The sequence below is a fragment of the Primulina tabacum genome, chromosome 2, assembly GCF_025594145.1.
Source record: "Primulina tabacum isolate GXHZ01 chromosome 2, ASM2559414v2, whole genome shotgun sequence".
Taxonomy (NCBI): domain Eukaryota; kingdom Viridiplantae; phylum Streptophyta; class Magnoliopsida; order Lamiales; family Gesneriaceae; genus Primulina; species Primulina tabacum.
This window is the reverse complement of record NC_134551.1, coordinates 43,851,455-43,869,598: the sequence shown is the minus strand read 5'-3', so window position 1 is coordinate 43,869,598 and position 18,144 is coordinate 43,851,455. Positions and strand designations below refer to the sequence as shown.

Genomic DNA, 18,144 nt, shown 5'->3' with positions numbered 1-18,144 from the left:
TTTGAAGGTAGCAGCCTAAATCAAATTGTAAGATGATAATTAAAAAAAACCCGCTAAGCTAACAAGACTATGATATATAATAAATTTTCAATTTTTGATGACCTATGTTTGATGTCAGTTCCCAGAATTCGGTCAACTTCGTAATTAAGCCATATATTCCTTGAAAAAACCCCAAACACTTTGAACTTAAAGAAATACAAATTAAATTAACACAAAATTTATGTCACTAATAGCACGACTCCCTTAGAATCCAACACCCAGAATTTGTCACATTGCTTTTGCGGTTGTTGATCATCCAAATGAATGAATAATTCTAGCGTAGATAAGTTACAACAATCACGAGTATACCCTCAAAAGTAAGAATAAATCTAAATATTCAGCCTCCAAAAAGAAACCCAGCCGCTTGTTCTTCATTGCCATCGAAAAACTTGAGAGCTTGAATCACTTGTTCCCTCCCAAAACCTAGCTCGACCAGCTTCGCCACCTTGGCTTCAAAGTCAGGTCCCTGCTAACACACTTGATTGCTTAAATGCCAAAATTCACATAGCTTCATCAACTTGCCAAAATTTGAACTGAATAAAACTAGAACATATGTTTCTTTCAGGTAGAACTATAAAAAAGTGGAGATTTACCTGGGAATTGTTCCTGTCGGTACTTCCTGTAGGTCATATAAAATAGGAACGTTAGCTCTACAAAACATAATTTCACCACATATACAACATCCGATGGAAAATTAAACCAGGAGTGAGTTTTAAGAAACAACAGTCTTGCAATGTAGATAAATGGTGAAATGAAACATTCAAGTCCCTGGTACCATGATTTATTGTGTTCTCAGAAGCTGCAGCATGTCACTTACTACAGAAAACATTAATTAACAAAAACTTTTCATTTATATCTCTTGGCAATCATTTTAACTGTTCATTACAAGTTGCCATGCAATCTTGTTTATCTTCAATTTTATACACCTCATGTTTGTATAGCTATAGCAACGACTTTGAGTTGGACATGCTCAAATGAAGTAATGGTAGATGCTTAAGCAAATAAATTAGAACAAACCAGGAGGTGCTACTGCTGGCTTACTATCTTTAGCAGCAGATGTTGCCTGGAAATCAGAAGACAATGATCATAGGTTATTCGGTGGAAATTTTATTTTAAATAAGAACATTGAAGTTTCTTGACAAAATTACTCAACATGCTGCAAATGATGTAACATTGAAGAATGCATCTAACCCCACATTAATCAAACCTATGGGGAAATTGAGAGGTAACCTGGCATATAACAGAATAAAAGCTCCTCATCCGGACAATTAGAGGGAAATGTGCAACTTATTTTACGGCTTAGAAGCCTGAGATTGCACTATTATTGCAGAGTAAACCAGTCTAACTCATACTTTTAAGTTTTCCGGGTAAAACTTTTTCAAACATGATTGAAGATTTTAAAACATTTTGTATTTCATTTAAAATTTATATGGATAATAACTTCGACGAATAAGTGATAAAAGAAAATTGTGAAACAAAACAGTAGTTTGAAAAATATAAATATAAAAAGAATGAGAATGCAATGATTATATTTTGAATAATTGATTTGAAGCGTGAGAAAAATGATTTGATAAAAAAATTTGAGAATAATTTTTTCTTTTCTATTTTCATCCAAACTCCACATCTATGGCAGCTGATTCCCCATCCTTTAAATTTTTTCTGGAAGTTGAATTAAAAAAATAAATCAACCGGAGGAAATTATTGAACACGTCATGTCAATCACCAACCAATCAAAGAATGAGAGAAGGTAAAAATACACCTGAACTACAAGATTTTGTGAACCCTTACTTGTGCTCCTGAGCTAGAAGCTTCCTTGGCATACAGGTCTTCATGCAACAAGCGAGATGGAATATCCTTCTCTGTATTTCAATATATATTTGGCAAAAGATAATTCAGACCAATTTCCTTGAGGGAGAACCACAAAATGAGACCCATTGTCAATGTAAAAGTAAGCCTCAGGCGCAATTTATAAACACAAAATCTTAAATATCAACCTGCCAAAAAAGGTACCGCAACCTCTCCTCCACCAACTCTGAGTACATTCTCCTTTAGGTCAATAATGCACTGCACATGATTGTTTGTAAAGTACATCTACATAAAAATTAAAATATGCAAATTATTGAAAATACGAGTGAAGATAATACTTGGTGTTTGCGGAGCATATCCAGACCAAAAAGAAATTCCATGTTTGGAGAATCCAACACCGTGAATGAGCAAGGATAAAATACGCTACCTATCTGCAAGTTACAGAGAAAAATGTTAAAATTCAGAGGAATGTTGTAAGAACAAAGGCATCAGCATCATAGGGGGATAAAAATATCAAAGAAAGGAGATTGAACTCCGACAAGGAAAAAAAGCAAAAAACCAAATGAACGATGTATTTTATGTGGTACCTTGATTGGGGCAACATGTATCCGACCAACAATCTCAGACTGGCCAACTCCATGTGCAATACCCCTATACCTTGTATCCAAGAGCCTCAACAATCTGGGAGAATGAGGAAAGGCCAATCAGAATTACTCTCTTTCATATAATAGTTGAAGAACCACCTAATTTCAGCACGTCTTACCCACAACGCTCTGCACAACTTTTAGATATAATTGTCGATTGCGCCCCACTATCAACAAAAGCCTGAAATAAATACAACTATGATTGCTTGCTTTCTTTCTTTAAATAAGAGAATGCTCTGTATTTAACAATCAATAAGCACAAATCGTTGATCAAATAACCGTGATGTCGATAGAGCTTATATTTTAAGTTGACGAGAGTTTCAGACTATGGACAGATCAAAACAAAGAAATACGGATGCATGAGAATAAAAGACATTGCATCGACTGTCTGAAATGTAATTTTTTTCTCATGCACTTCTGTTACAAGAAGCTTCATTATATACCCAGCTATCCGCCTAAACTAATGCTACACAATATTAGCTTCCTAAAATAACCCAACATATTAAGTATAAAATAGTTCCTGATAATTTTGAACAAAAAATTGATTTAGTTTATGTACAAATATGGGATGCAAGATAATGGATGGGAAGCGGGTTTAGCAAGGAATGTTAGATTCACAAGCCCATGGGAATTGATTTCTCGAACTTACCCGGTTTTCCATCATTTAGTGAGGGTGGTGGCTAAAAAAGGAATATCATTAGATTTTGGAAAGATAAGTGTTGAGGAGATTCATCTTTCAATGACCTTTACCCATCTTTATTTCTTTATTTCAGATTTCTTTGCTTCATAACAAGCCTATTATCCAGTTCATTCCAGAAGAAGGAGCTCGTTCTTCTTTATCCCGGGTCTTGCACTTATGTAGGGCTTTGAGTGACGAGGAAGTGAATGAGTTGATTTCTTTGTTAAGGTCTTTAGATAATGTTATGTTGGTTGTGGATGGTATAGATAACAGGGTTTGGGAAGGGAATTCTTCAGGATCTTTTTCTGTTAAATCTTTCTGAGTCTTTCTTCCCGATCAGTGCCTTTCTGTTATTTCCTTCTTTTCAATATATATGGAAAGTACTAATCCCACGAAAGGTTCAAGTATTCTCGTGAAACGTAGCTCTGGGTAAATTGTCAACTTGTGTTATGTTGCAAAAGAGATTACCTACTTGTGCACAATGTTCGAATTGGTGTGTACTCTGCCGGAAAGAAAGGAGACTCGAGATCATATGCTTATGCATTGTCCATTCACTTGTATTTGGTCCAAAACTCTAGAAGAGTTGGGACTAATCTGGGTTGTTCCAAGATCAACGCGCAAATTGTTTGTTTTAGATATTGGTCGTGATATTGGCAAGAGAGACAGTATTTTTTTGAGAGTGACAGTCCGTTGTATATTTTGGTAAATCTTGCTGGAGCGAAATAGTAGGATCTTCGACGATATAGCAGAATCAAATGAAGAGTGGTGGGAAAAGATCAAATTTAAGGCTTCAGTTTGGATTAGCAAGCATTCAGAATTCAACAATTTCTTTGTTTCAGATTTAGTTAAGGATTGGAGCTTTATATGTTGTTGATATAATAAGAGTTTCAATTATCTTTTATAATCCTAATATAAAAACGTTTCTTATAAAAAAAACAAAAAGATTTAGTTTAGGTTTCTCTACACTCCTCTCAAGTTGGCGCAAAGATATTTATCATGCCCGATTTGCTAGTGAAATCTTCAAACTTAGGTCGAAAGTGACCTTTAGTGAACCCATCTGCAACCTGTTGTTCCGTAGTAACATAAGGCATATATATTGCTCCACTTTCCAACTTTTCCTTGATAAAATCTCGGTCAAACTCAATATGTTTAGTTCTATCGTGCTGGACTGGATTGAAATTGCTGACTTGTTATCACAGAATGGTTTCATTGGACTTCTCATTCTAATTTTAAATATCCTAGAACACTCTTCTGCCACAATAGTTCACATACTCCATTCACCATAGCCCTCAGCTCTGCTCCTAGCCACAACACTTTGTTTTTTGCTTCTCCAGCTGACTAGGTTTCCCTACATGAACATGCTGCATGCCGAGGTTGACTATCTATCCACATTTGATCCAATCCAATCAGCATATGTAAAGCCCTCTATGTTCTTCTGACTACAATTTTTGAACAGTAATCCTTTTCGCAAGAGTGCTCTTCAAGTATCTCAAGATCTTGTAGATGGCTTCCAAATGTTCCTCATAAGGTGAGTGCATGAATTGACTCACCATGCTCACAGAACATGCAATATCGGACCGTGTGTGAGAAAGATAAATTAATTTCCCCACAAGTCATTGATATCTCCCTACCTCAAAATCCCAATTTCTTCAAGTAGGTCTGAGATATATTTCCTTTGTGAGACATAGATTCTTTTTCTCGATGTGGCAACTTCCATCCCAAGAAATAATGCAAGGGATCCAATTCCTTGACCTCAAATTCTGATGCAAGACATGTTTTCAGTCTGGTTATTTTAATGTCATCGCTTCCAGTTAGAATTATGTCATCAACATATACTATCAGAACTGCCACCTTTCCACTCTCAGTATGTTTCATGAATATTGTGCGATCTGATTGTTAGTCCATAGAGAGATTTTTTTAACTTGCATATCATACCACCTCCAAATTGATTTTCAAAGTTGGGGGGAGCCTCCGTATACATTTCCATTTTCAATTTACCATTGAGAGTAGCATTTTCTACATCCAACTGGTGTAGCGACCAATCTAGATTCACAGCTACATAGAGTAAAATCCCGGACAGAAGCAAACGTTTCCTGATAATCAACCCAATATGTTTGAGTAAATACCTTCGCAACAAGTCTGGATTTATACCGCTCCAATGACCCATCAGAGTTAAGTTTCACGTTGAACACTCATTTACAACCCACTATTTGTTTTCCTCTCGGTAAAGTTATTAGCTCCCAGGATTCTTTCTTTTTCAATGCTTTCACCTCCTCAAAAATAGCTTCCTTCCAATCTAGAACAATTAGAGCCTCCTGTATAGACTTAGGAACCTCCACACAATGTAACTGAGAGATAAAACTGGAATAGGATTTAGAAATATTCTTGTAGGAGATATGGTTAGATAACAGATGTTGGGTGCATGCTCTGGTGCCTTTTCTAAGTGCAGTGGGAATATCTGACGTTAATATGAGATAAATTAGATTCCATATTTGGATGCGGAGAGACGACGATGTCAGATTCTTGTCTTGGCTAAGACTCATGGATGTGTGGAATCATGGGGCCTTGCTTCCTTTGAGGTTGTCTTCTCACATAGACATGATCAAATACTCTCATTTTCACTTTCTTGTGTGGACCCTAACTCTGGTGATGGTACTGGTGGGTCTAGACTCATATCAACTATGACTTCAAAGGGACTTCTATTACGAGGAACAAGGCTAGGAAACGAGTCTTCAAGTATGTTTTCCCTCTGAAGAGGAGTAAAATAGGTTTGAGACTCAAAGATCGTGACATCCATTGTCACAAAAACCTTTTTGTGCGAGGATCAAAACATTTATATCCCTTTTAGTAGGGGAATACCCTAAGAAAACATATTTTAATGCCTGGGGATCCAACTTATCTCGCTCATGCAGATGTACAAAAGGCTATACATTCAAAAACTCAATTCATAAATGAGATGCTAAGTGTGGTATGGAAAAACGGTTTTTAAACATTGATAAAGGTGAGTTGAAATTCAAAATTCTAGATGGCATTCTATTAATCAGATAGACAGTAGTAAGGATAGCTTCTTCCCATGAGTACTTGGGTGCCCCAGTAGTGAACATGAGAAACCTAGTTACTTCGAGGAGATGTCTATTTTTACTTTCTGCTATACCATTATGTTGGAGAAATCAGACACATGAGTTTTGATGAATTATCCCATATTTTGAACAAAAAAAGCCCCTAAAATCTAATTAAAGTACTCTTTCCCATTGTCACTACGAAACACTTTAATCTTTTTTAGAAACTGCGTCTGAACCATAATATAAAAAAATTTAAACACTTGTGCAGCTTCTGATTTTCAGAAAATAAGCACACCCAAGTCATTCGTGTATGAATATCAATAAACATCATAAACCATTTTTTTCCAGATATTGTAGGAGTTTTAAATGGTCTCCAAACATCACTATGAACAAGTGAAAAAGGCGTAGATGCTCAATATGAATGTTCTGGAAAGGTAGTGCGATGATGTTTAGCATATTGACACACTTCACACTGGAATTCATTAAAGCTTTTATTCTTAAATAAGACTAGAAACACAAGTTTCAATATGAGAAATTTGAATGTCCTAGTCTACGATGCAATAACATTATATCGTCGTTACTGGAACTTGGTTCCATGCTAGATAGTTGAGCTTATCCAAGTGAGTCAAACTTCTCAAAGTAGTAAAGTCCCCTTTTTTTCCCTAGCACTGCCAATCATCATCCTTGTCCTTGATTCCGAATCAAATTCACATGAATTTTGAGAAGGTGACAATTAAGCTCTCGAGTTAACTGACTAATTGACAATATATCCAGTGTTCTAAAACTCGGGCTAGGTGGCCGCCTATGCATCTCCTAGGCACTAGGCGCCACTCGACCACATTGAAAAGGTGCTAGGCGGCCAACCTAGGCGGCAAGGGGCTCCTAGGCGGGCCTAAGCGTTTAGAGTTTTTTTGAGAATTTTTTTTGGCTTTTTAATTTTTGAAAGCCTAATTAAACCAGAACACGACATAAGAAAGAATTATAGGTTTCTGCTTCTAATTTTTTGGGATTGAAAGCACAATTAAACACTATTTGTTGATTTGCGTTGGCCCTAACACATCACTTTCATATTCTATGTCTACTTACTTCTGCACACATAAGAAAATCGAATCAGACCATAACGTAATTTTTTTCTTTATTTTGATTTCTCTTGCATTGCCTATTACCCCGACCCGCCATAAGCAGAAGAAGCAGAAGGAATGAACCAGGTGTCAATTGGATTTTAACAAAGTTTGGGCTGAAATTTATTCTAAGAACCATTACAAGTCTCTTGATACCGTTGAATTCACCTAGCGGCGCCTAATCCCCGCCGAGGCGGCCTAAGCTTTAGGCACTGGTCTAGCGCCCAACTAGCGCCTAGCGAATTTTAGAACCTTTACAGATTAGGGACATGGAAAATATTGTGGAGGTTCAAGATTCTAATGAGCCATCGGCTATTCTTATTTTCTTGTTTCCTGCACATGGAGTGTAAGATAACAATAGCTTAGATGAAAATGTCATGTGATCAATAGCCCGGAATCTATAATCCATGGATCTTCGGATAAAATGGATGCATGAAAAACCGTGCGCTGAAACAGACTACCTTGCTGGGCTAGGGAACTAGAGGATGGCGCAGAGGTGGATTGGAAAAGTTTATACAATTGATCTAAATTGATCTAACTGTTCCTTACTGAAAGAAGGTGTCCCTGGTGTGACCCCCGCTTCTTCCTCGGTTCCAGATTGATTTACTCTAGGTTCACGACCTTTTGCTTGGAAAATTTTGGCTTCCAATTTGGTGGTTTACCATGCAAATTCCAACAAGTTTCCTTTGTATTGTTTGGTTTGCCACTGTATTCGCACTTGATTCCCTCCCCTTTCTGGCCTGGTTGAAACTGCTATTTGCTAGCAAACCTGCTTGTTTTTTTGACACCAAGGCCAACACTTCAGTTGTAGGCAAGGACTTGTCGCTTAGTATTACCCTTCGTCTGCCATCTTCTCTCCTTACCTCCCCAGAATCTTGCCATGTACATCATCTATGTCTCGATTTAGTCCAGCAAGAAAACATATACCCGATTCTGGTATTTTATGTTGTCATTCTTGCATTCCCAAGTATCTTCATAACACAGGTCTAGCTCCTCCCATAATGTCCACATCTCGTTGTAACAGTCAATCACATTTTTTTCCCTTTGCTTGGAGTTCCATAGTGTGGTTTTGAGCTAAAAAATCTGGGAAGAATTCTCTAAACCAAAGTATTTCTCCCTCACAGCATCCCAGACATCATTTGCAGTGGTGTTTCCGGTCGATGGTTCCATGGAATATCAGCCATGCAATCACCATGGAATTCTCTGTTTCCATGAATTCCACTTTGAATCCTTATTTTCAGGCTCTGCTGTCTCTCTCGTCAAATAACCCAGTCTGCCTTTGCCATCAATAACCAATTTACTGGGCCCATTCTAGAAAGTTTTTACCATTCAATTTATGAATGGTGAGATGGATAGATGAATTGTCAAGCCCATTAGGGTTTACTGTATACATCTTTTGTGATTTTGGGCCCATAATCTGGTTGGAAACTTCTGAGCCTTTCTCCTCATTTGACCTAGACATTATCATGTCTTCTCAGGCTCTACAGGTGCGTCGGATTTGACGCCCATGTGTTATCAGCTCTTCACAAGGTACGTATGAGTATTGTTATTCGAGCCAGAGGGGGTTCGCTCCTTCACAAGGTCCCTAATGGCGTTATCAAAGCCTTACAGCTCTGATACAACATGGACAGATCGAAACAAATAAATATGAATGTGTAGAAGAATATTCTATTTAAGATTTAGATTAGATTTGATTTGATTTGATTAGATTTAGATTGATTTAGATTTGATATTGGTTATTATGTTTCCTTATTTTGTGCTATTTTGTTTCCTAGTTGATGGGATCACATCAACTAATTTTGGACTGCATATTGTTATGGGAATAGAAGAAAAAGTCTGTATTTTTACATGGTATCAGAGCCGATATCGGTACCCTAGCCGCCTCTTTCACTCTCATTCGTCCGGCAGTCCTCATTCCTTCTTCATCCGCCTCTTTTCACTCTTATTTGTCCGGCAGTCCTCACCCTTTTTTCCATCCTCATTCGTCTGGCCATACTCAAGACTAAACACGGCACCAAATACGGCATGACATAAAATACATCTTCCTCGGAAGTCACTTCCTCCGAAGTCAATTCCCCAATCTCATCCCTAACTTCTCCTCTAATATTGTTACAAACAACAAACTCCATGGCCAGAATTATCTTCAATGGTCACAATCTGTGTTCATGTATATTTGCGGTAGAGGGAATGATGGACATCTCACGGGTGAAACTGCAGCTACGCAGACTACGGAACCCAAACATCGATCCTGGAAGATTGGTGATCACCTTGTTATGTCTTGGCTGATAAATTCCATGACTACTGAAGTCGAAGAAAATTTCCTACTTCACATAACAGCCAAGGACATATGGGAAGCGGCACTTGAAACATACTCAAGCACTGAAAATACCTCTGAACTACTTGAGGTTGAGACGAGACTGTATGATCTTAAACAAGGGGATTTGAGCGTTACTCAGTACTTTTAACACTCTCACATGCTACTGGCTGCAACTAGACCTATACGAAGTATATTCTTGGAAGTGTGTTGATGATTCTGCATTGTATAAGAAGATAGTTGAGCAGAAAAGGACAGTTCGATTTCTCCTTGGCCAGAGGGAGAGTCATGGGAATCAAGCCCTTTCCTAACCTTAGAGAGGCATTTGCAGAAGTTATACGAGAGGAAATTAGGAAAAGGTTGATGTTAACAGAAAGTAAACCCGGAGTGGAAGGCTCGGCTTTATTCATCCACAACTCCTCTCAATAGAGGCTACTTGCTGGAAATTACACGGAAAACCAGTAGATTGAAAGCCATCCAACACTCGGGTTGAGAGAGAAACCCGTGCAAATAATGCTACTACCACAAAAATTAGTACCGAGGGTAGTCCTTTCACCAGAGAGCAAATAGAGGCACTGCAGAAAATGCTAAATCAAATATCGAGCCCCGGACAATCATCCCACGCACTTGCCGAGTCACACACAGTGCTTCTTGCAATCATGTCCTATGCTCATATTGTCAAAAATAAATCATTACAGCCATGGAAAATCGACTCAGGGGCCTCAGATCACATGACTGGAGACTCCAGCCTCCTAAAAAATTATCAGCCGTGCACGAATAATTCTGGAGTACGAATAGCTGACGGCTCTTTATCACCTGTGGCAGGAATAGGATCAATTCAATTGACTAGAGACTCCAGCCTTCTAAAAAATTATCATCCGTGCACGAATAATTATGGAGTACGAATAGTTGATCGCTTTTTATCACATGTGGCAGCAATAAGATCAATTCAACTGACAAGGGACCTTCAACTTTCTTTAGTTCTTTATGTTCCAAAATTGAATTGTAATTTGATTTCTATCAGTCGACTTACGCGGGATCTTAACTGCGTGACTAAGTTTTATTCCAATCTTTGTGATTTTCAGGCAGTGGATTCAGGGAAGGTGATTGGCAGTGCTGAGATGCATGATGGCCTGTATTTACTCAAAGGAAATAATCTCCTCAGTAGACAAGTTCACTCACCAGACCTTGGTCCTACATCAAATTCAGTCAAGTGTTTCCCAAATTCTGTCTTTTCTAATTTCGCGTCTGTTGAAAACCAAGTTATGTTATGGCATCTTCGTCTTGGTCATCCTAACTTTGATTATATAGGAAAGTTGTTTCCCTATCTATTCATTAATAAAAGTTCAAGCGTTTACCAATGTGAAATTTGTCGACTTGCCAAACACACAAGAAGTATATATCCGAGCTTACAATACAAACCTTCATCTCAATTTTCTATAATTCATAGTGATATCTGGGGATCCACACGCATCAAGAATATTAATGGGGCTAGGTGGTTTGATACATTCATAGTTGATCACACAAGAATTACTTGGACCTTTCTCATGAAGGAAAAATCAGAAACATCCATGATCTTCCAAACCTTTCACTCCATGATATCCACCCAATTCCAGAGCAAGATCAAAGTCCTTAAGACAGATAATGCTAAGGATTACTTCAGTTCTGTCCTTGGATCTTATTTTTTCAAACACCGTATCATTCACATAAGTTCTTGTGTGCATACCCAACAACAAAATGGAGTGGCAGAAAGGAAAAATAGACACTTACTCGAAGTTGCCCGTGCTATCATGTTCACCAACAATGTCCCTAAGTATTTATGGTGAGTGGCCATTCTTACTGCAACGTACCTCATCAACAGGATGCCAAGCCGAGTCTTAAAATTTCAAATCCTCTGTAAGAAACTTCTCAATGTCTATCCTCACATTCAGTCCTTTTCTTCAGATCTACCACTCAAAGTTTTTGGATTTTCTTCTTTTGTTCATATTCACCAACATCATCGCACTAAATTCGATCCAAGATCTCTAAAGTGTATATTTATTGGATATTCTTCCAACCAAAAAGGTTACAAGTGTTACTCTCCAATCACTCGAAGAGTATACAACACCATGAATGTAACATTCTTTGACCATCAACCCTACTTCTCCAAATCCGACTTTCAGGGGGAAAACCGGACCTCAGATCCTTTCCCAGATACCAATGATGTACCAGCCCAACAAGCCCAACAGATATCTACTTCTGTGTTCGTCCCCAAGCCTGAAATAGTTCCAACATTGGCTACTCCTACTGCTAAAACAGCTCCACTTGATTTAAAAAAACCACAGGTCGACACTCACAACTCTCCGAACTACGTGTCTATAAAAGGAGAAAACCCATCGAGCATATACAGGACATCATTACAACTTAGAACTCTCAATCATCAACACCAGACTCTTGTGCCCATGATGATTATATGATTGATGATTTGGATCAGCCAATTGCCCACCGGAAAGGTGTTAGAGGGTGCACTAATCATCCTATTGAGAAGCATATAGCCTATGGGAAGTTGCTGCCGACATTCAGAACATTTATTTCAACCCTTGACAGCATACAAGTGTCTAATTCTGTACAAGAAGCTGTAAGGATTCCAGCATGGAAGAAGGCAGTTGAAGAGGAGTTTCAGGCTTTAGAAATGAACAATACATGGGCTCTTGTAGAGCTACCACATGGCAAAAACCCAGTTGGTTGTAAGTGGGTATTCACAGTAAAATACAATGCAGATGGCAGTGTTGAAAGATTCAAGGCTAGACTTGTGGCCAAAGGTTTCACGCAGTCATATGGGATTGATTACCAGGAGACATTTTCTCCAGTTGCCAAACTCAACACAGTTCGAGTTTTACTCTCTCTTGCAGTGAATCTAGATTGACCTCTTCACAAACTTGATGTAAAAAATGCCTTCCTGAATGGGGAGTTAGAAGAAGAAGTTTATATGACTATCCCTCCAGGAATGGAAACCATGCGAAACAGCAGGTTGGTATGTAAACTTAAGAAGTCCCTGTATGGCCTGAAACAGTCACCACGAGCTTGGTTTGATAGGTTTGTTGAGGCTGTGATCGCTAATGAATACCACCAGTGTCAGGCAGATCATACAATGTTCGTAAAACGCAAACCAGGAGGAAAAATTGTCATTCTCATAGTATATGTTGATGATATCATACTGACAGGAGATAATAAGAGGAAATTATCAGTCTCAAAAATATGTTGGCTGCGAAGTTTGAAATCAAGGACCTTGTGAACATAAAGTAATTTCTAGGAATGGAAGTGGCTCGGTCCAAAGAAGGAATTATCATATCTCAGAGAAAATATATACTAGATTTGTTAAGTGAAACAAGTTTACTTGGATGCAAACCTGTGGACACGCCTATGGACCCTAATAAGAAGATGATCAGGAGTGGGGACAGAAGCCTCGTGGATAAAGGAAGGTATCAAAGACTAGTTGGTAAGCTCATCTATTTAACTCATACTAGAACTGACATTGCATACTCTGTTAGTGTAGTCAGACAACACATGAATGATCCAAATGAGGATCATATGGAAGCAGTGATTCGAATTTTGAAATACCTGAAGATGACTCCGGGACACGGTCTTCTGTTCAGAAAGTCTAAAAATCGGGATGTATAAATCTACACTGATGCTAGTTGGGCAAGAAAACTAACATATAGAAGATCAATCACTGGTTATTGTTCATATGATTGGGGTAACCTTGTGACGTGGAGAAGCAAAAGCAAACTATTATTTCTCGCAGTAGTGCTGAATCAAAGTACCGTGCCTTGGCATTAGGAACTTGTGAAGGAATGTGGCTTCAAAGGCTGTTAAAAGAGATCAAGGTTCAGACACAAAACAAAGTAAAGATGTTTAGTGACAGTCAAGCTGCTATCAGCATAGCCAAGAATCCCGTTCATTATGACAGAACTAAACATATTGAGATCGATGGACATTTCATATCAGAGAAGGTGAACAAAGGAATTGTTCAACTCAGTTATGTTCCAACACGACAGCAGATTGTTGATGTTCTCACCAAAGCACTTCCACGAGCTGCTTTCGATGAATTAAACTCCATGCTTGGTTTGCATAATATATACAACCCAATTTGAGGAGGAGTGTAGAAGAATATTTTGTTTAAGATTTAGATTTGACTAAGATTTAGATTTGATTTGATTAGATTTAGATTGATTTAGCTTTGATTTTCGTTATTCTGTTTCTTTATTTTGTGCTATTTTGTTTCCTTAGTTGATGGGATCACATCAACTATATATTTGGACTGCATATTGTTATGGGAATAAGAAGAAAAAGTCTGTATTTCTTCAGAAAGCATGAGAATAATAGACATTGTATTGACTATCTGAAATGTAATTCTTTTCTCACATACATTATGTTACAAGGAACTTTATTATATACTCAGCCAGAAGCCTAAACTAATGCTACAGAATATTAGATATCCTAAAATAACTCAACATATTAGCTATAAAATATTTCGTAATAATTTTGTACAAATAATTGATTTAGTTTCCGTTTCTCTACAGAGACGAAAGGACAGGTCTAAACTACAGAACTCTATACTGTTCAGCGGCTACATATTAACACGTGATCATGCTCATATAAAACCTAGCATTTGTGTGCCAAAATAAACATTGATGGCTTCCTTTCGGTTCACAGATTGTAAAATCATACTACTTTACCAAGTCGGTACCTTCAACGGAACACCATTAACTTCCATGTCAACGTACAACATTACCTGAAAAGAAACCAAGGTTTTAGTCATCATCGAGAGTAAAATGCATGGCAAAAAGACAAGCATACCACTCTTGCAAAAGCTTCAGGGTTGTATTCCAACGCAGCAGCCCAGTTCTCGTCAATGCCTTTCTGTCAACCACAAATGCAGACTAATTCAAAAAGCCGTATGCGAAAAAGGGGAAAGTTTCTACTACAAATTCACCGCGTTTTCCATGAACACCCATAAAGAGTCCCAATGAACAATAAAGCACAAAAATCATATTTGAACCAAAATTACTATTACGAAGATCAAAAAGCCTTGAGATTTCCACACAAAAAATATTATCGTATTACAGACAACAGAAACAAAGTTCTTTGGCATGGTCCTTCCCCACATACCCGACACAAAATGCGACAATTATTATACAAACAGCAATTCAAAGTAAAGCCTTCAGCAGCTACCTCAATCCTAAAGTTAAACGATAAAACTTAATTGAAATATGGTAACAAAAATAATCATGTGGTACACTGAGAAATATTTCAATCCTTGGAACCTTGGTGAAGATATATTATTTAACATGAGAAACTTGCATGAAAGATAAGTTTTATAAGGTTTAAAATCAGAAGAAAAAAAAATTTGACAAGCCTAAATAAATAAAAATTTAAGGCAAAATCTTGCAGAAACCAAAAAAAAAAAGAACATTTAACTCATAATGGACAACCCAAGACAGTTAACATCAAATAAAGACAGCTAATAACGGCGAGGAAGGAAACAATGTACCTGGCGAATGGTAGATTCAATTTTCCTTTGTGTGTCCACATCAAATGGGTCAGCATACAGTAGAGCCTATATAAAGAAAATCTTCGAGAAAATTAGCTTGGGAAATAAAAGTGCAAGAAAATCTAATCAGGCACAATAAAAACAATTCAACAGATATTAGGTCTGCTGTTCATTCCCTTATATGACAAGAGAAAGCAAAGAAAAAATCTCAGAAAAAAAATTTATACAAAAAAGTGTAATGCTTAAGTTCCAACTTTGAACCTTCAATTATTATCGAAGTATACATGTAACAAAATTATTGAAACAAAATTTCCCTGCAAAACAATGCATAAACAACAGTAGGGCTGGATCTTAAGATGTAAAGAAAGCCAGTCTTTGTAACACCCAAAGACATAGAAAGCAACTACCTCAAGGCAAATTACATAATTATGTAGATACATGCAAATGGTAAAACAATAATTTCCCTGCAAAACAATGCATAAACAACAGTAGGGCTGGATCTTAAGATGTAAAGAAAGCCAGTCTTTGTAACACCCAAAGACATAGGAAGCAACTACCTCAAGGCAAATTACATAATTATGTAGATACATGCAAATGGTAAAACAAAAGAAACAACTTTTTTCAGGATATCCTCTTTACATTTTTTTGGATCTGGAAAACAATTACACATTCAAGTGACAAACCCGTACTTCAACCTAATCAATGTATTGTGCAGAAGGAATATTATTCATCCTGGAGACAAATCAAATGAAACTTAAATTCTAACGTGCGAGTCACCATGTAAATATCACGATCTAGTGCCTTGTGACGGATAAAAATTAAACCAATCATTCACAACTAATTAGAATCCATGAGAAGAACTACAAGGGTGCATCAGACGGGATTTGATTACCATCTCCTCTTCTTGTCGACGCCGTAATTCAGTTCTCTGGAGATTGCGTGCACGTAAAAGGCCTTGCAACTTGTCGAGATCATTGCCAAGAATAGCTTGTGCTAACTCAGGATCGCTCTAACAGTTGGCATATCAAATAATTATAAATAAATCATTTCATGTTAGCTATGGACAAAAGAAAAAACACCAAAATAATCCATGAAATTATATGTAAAATATACTTTATTCAAATTTCAAAGCCACAAGCAACAACTTAGCATCTTCAAAAATTCTCCGCGGAACAAAGAAAATACTTGTGAGTAAAACTACAGGGTCATCATTAAGAATTAATTGAAATTGGTGTTCAGCCCCTTCATAATTTCATCTACTCATGAGCCAATAAAAGGGGAATTTTTTTCAGCAGGAAACATGATCCATACAGGTACCATAAAGAGTAGTGATCCTACATTTCATTTTCATGAGATATAACCAATTTTGCGCCCATATGCTTTCATGAGATATAACCAATTTTGCGCCCATATGCTTTTCACTATGGCAAGCTCTTTATCATCAGACGAGCAGATAAGCATACCATGAGGATACGAAGAAAAGTACAAAAAATCCTGTAGCCCCTAAACATGGGGTTTCAATAACTCGATCCATAGATGAAGGCAGACTCCATTGATCCAATCATTTGAATTTTTACATTAAGTTACATCTTATATGTATTCCTGTTCTCTTCTCGCTTTTGTTAATAGGGATTGAACAATATAAATTGACACTGGATCCAGAGTTCAAGTTTTTCGGAGCATCCTTTAAATAGACTGAAAGTGAGTAGGCGGTAAAGAACAGAGTTTTCCATACCTGAAACAACTGGGTCATTATATTGGAATCGCCTCGTAACTGCTGCTGGAATGCGGAGGGATTTACAGCTGAACCATCAGGATTGAAAGCCGCTTCGTTTACAGATGCTCTACAACATGTCACAACAAAAACATCAACTTAATTTCCAAGTGAAGGGGAAGGAAGACCAGCCAGAATGTATTAAAAAATACTTCTGGATTATATATTACTAAAAGGGAATGCATTATAAATCATAATTCAAACTTATTAAAGGGCACCAACCTGGGACGAGAAGATGAAGCTTTAGAGACCATCATGACCAAATCTCCATCACCAACACCAAGAACACCCAATTTATCCGCATTTCTCATCTCTCTACCATTATACAGCAACTGCTGCTGCTGGAGTGGAATCTGTGTCTGTGAATTCAACGTTCCAGTAATGTGCAATCAAAATTCAGCAAACAGATCGCAAAACAGAAACTTAAAAGGGTAGATTTAGTCAAACCTCGACTTCCAGAAGAGCTTTCAGATTATCAACCTGAGATTAAAGAGATAAAAATCGAGCATTGACAAAAAGAAAAATGAACTAAAGGGAGAGAGTCTTTTCTTAATCAAACCATGTCCAAAACAAAGAATTAGGATTTAAGAGTAACCAAAAGAAAATTACAGATTCATCACGATCCACATCTAACGTAAGAATTTGCTCGTCGGCGGTCATTACAGTAATCTTCATCTTCTTCAGTTGGATTCAACTCGATTTCTTCGATGAGAAGCGCGGTCTCTAGTGCCTGCGGGAGTCAATCCAATTATTTTTTTTCATTATGTATTTATTTATTATGTGTATTTCTTATTCCCTACGATAACCTTTTTTGTTTTTTTCCGAAGGTAAATATCCTAATTCCAAATAAACCCAAAAAACAAAAAGTATCCTAATTATTCAGAAACATTTAATATACCAAAAATTTGCATTGACATTCTTCACTGAAAAATTGAAAAGCTTAATATTATATAAAAAATTATAGTTTATTTAATATTTTAGAGAGTACAGAGAAATAAATATATAAAAATAACATAAACCCAAAACATAATCAAAATCAAATAAAATGATACGGATCAATGCAAACAATTAAATAAATGTAATTTACGCTTCATTTTAAAAAAAATACACTTCATATTTTTTTATTTACTCTAAAATGCCTTAAATTTTCTCAAATGATTTTTTAAAATATT

The 18,144-nt window shown here is 37.0% G+C and overlaps 1 protein-coding gene across 1 annotated transcript; it reads right to left on the bottom strand.

The window, feature by feature from the left end:
• Positions 1-206: 206 nt before the first annotated feature.
• LOC142532329 (protein DNA-DAMAGE INDUCIBLE 1-like) lies at positions 207-17,735 on the bottom strand. Its single transcript, XM_075638649.1, has 16 exons — positions 17,582-17,735; positions 17,420-17,452; positions 17,195-17,331; positions 16,934-17,042; positions 16,091-16,207; positions 15,199-15,264; positions 14,505-14,567; positions 14,395-14,439; positions 2,609-2,670; positions 2,433-2,526; positions 2,184-2,276; positions 2,034-2,103; positions 1,828-1,898; positions 1,057-1,102; positions 633-658; positions 207-505 (listed from the first exon to the last, which is right to left on the bottom strand). The coding sequence occupies exons 1-16, from the start codon at positions 17,645-17,647 to the stop codon at positions 377-379; spliced, it is 1,227 nt and encodes a 408-aa protein (XP_075494764.1). The 5' UTR covers positions 17,648-17,735; the 3' UTR covers positions 207-376.
• Between the last annotated feature and the right edge of the window lie 409 nt (positions 17,736-18,144).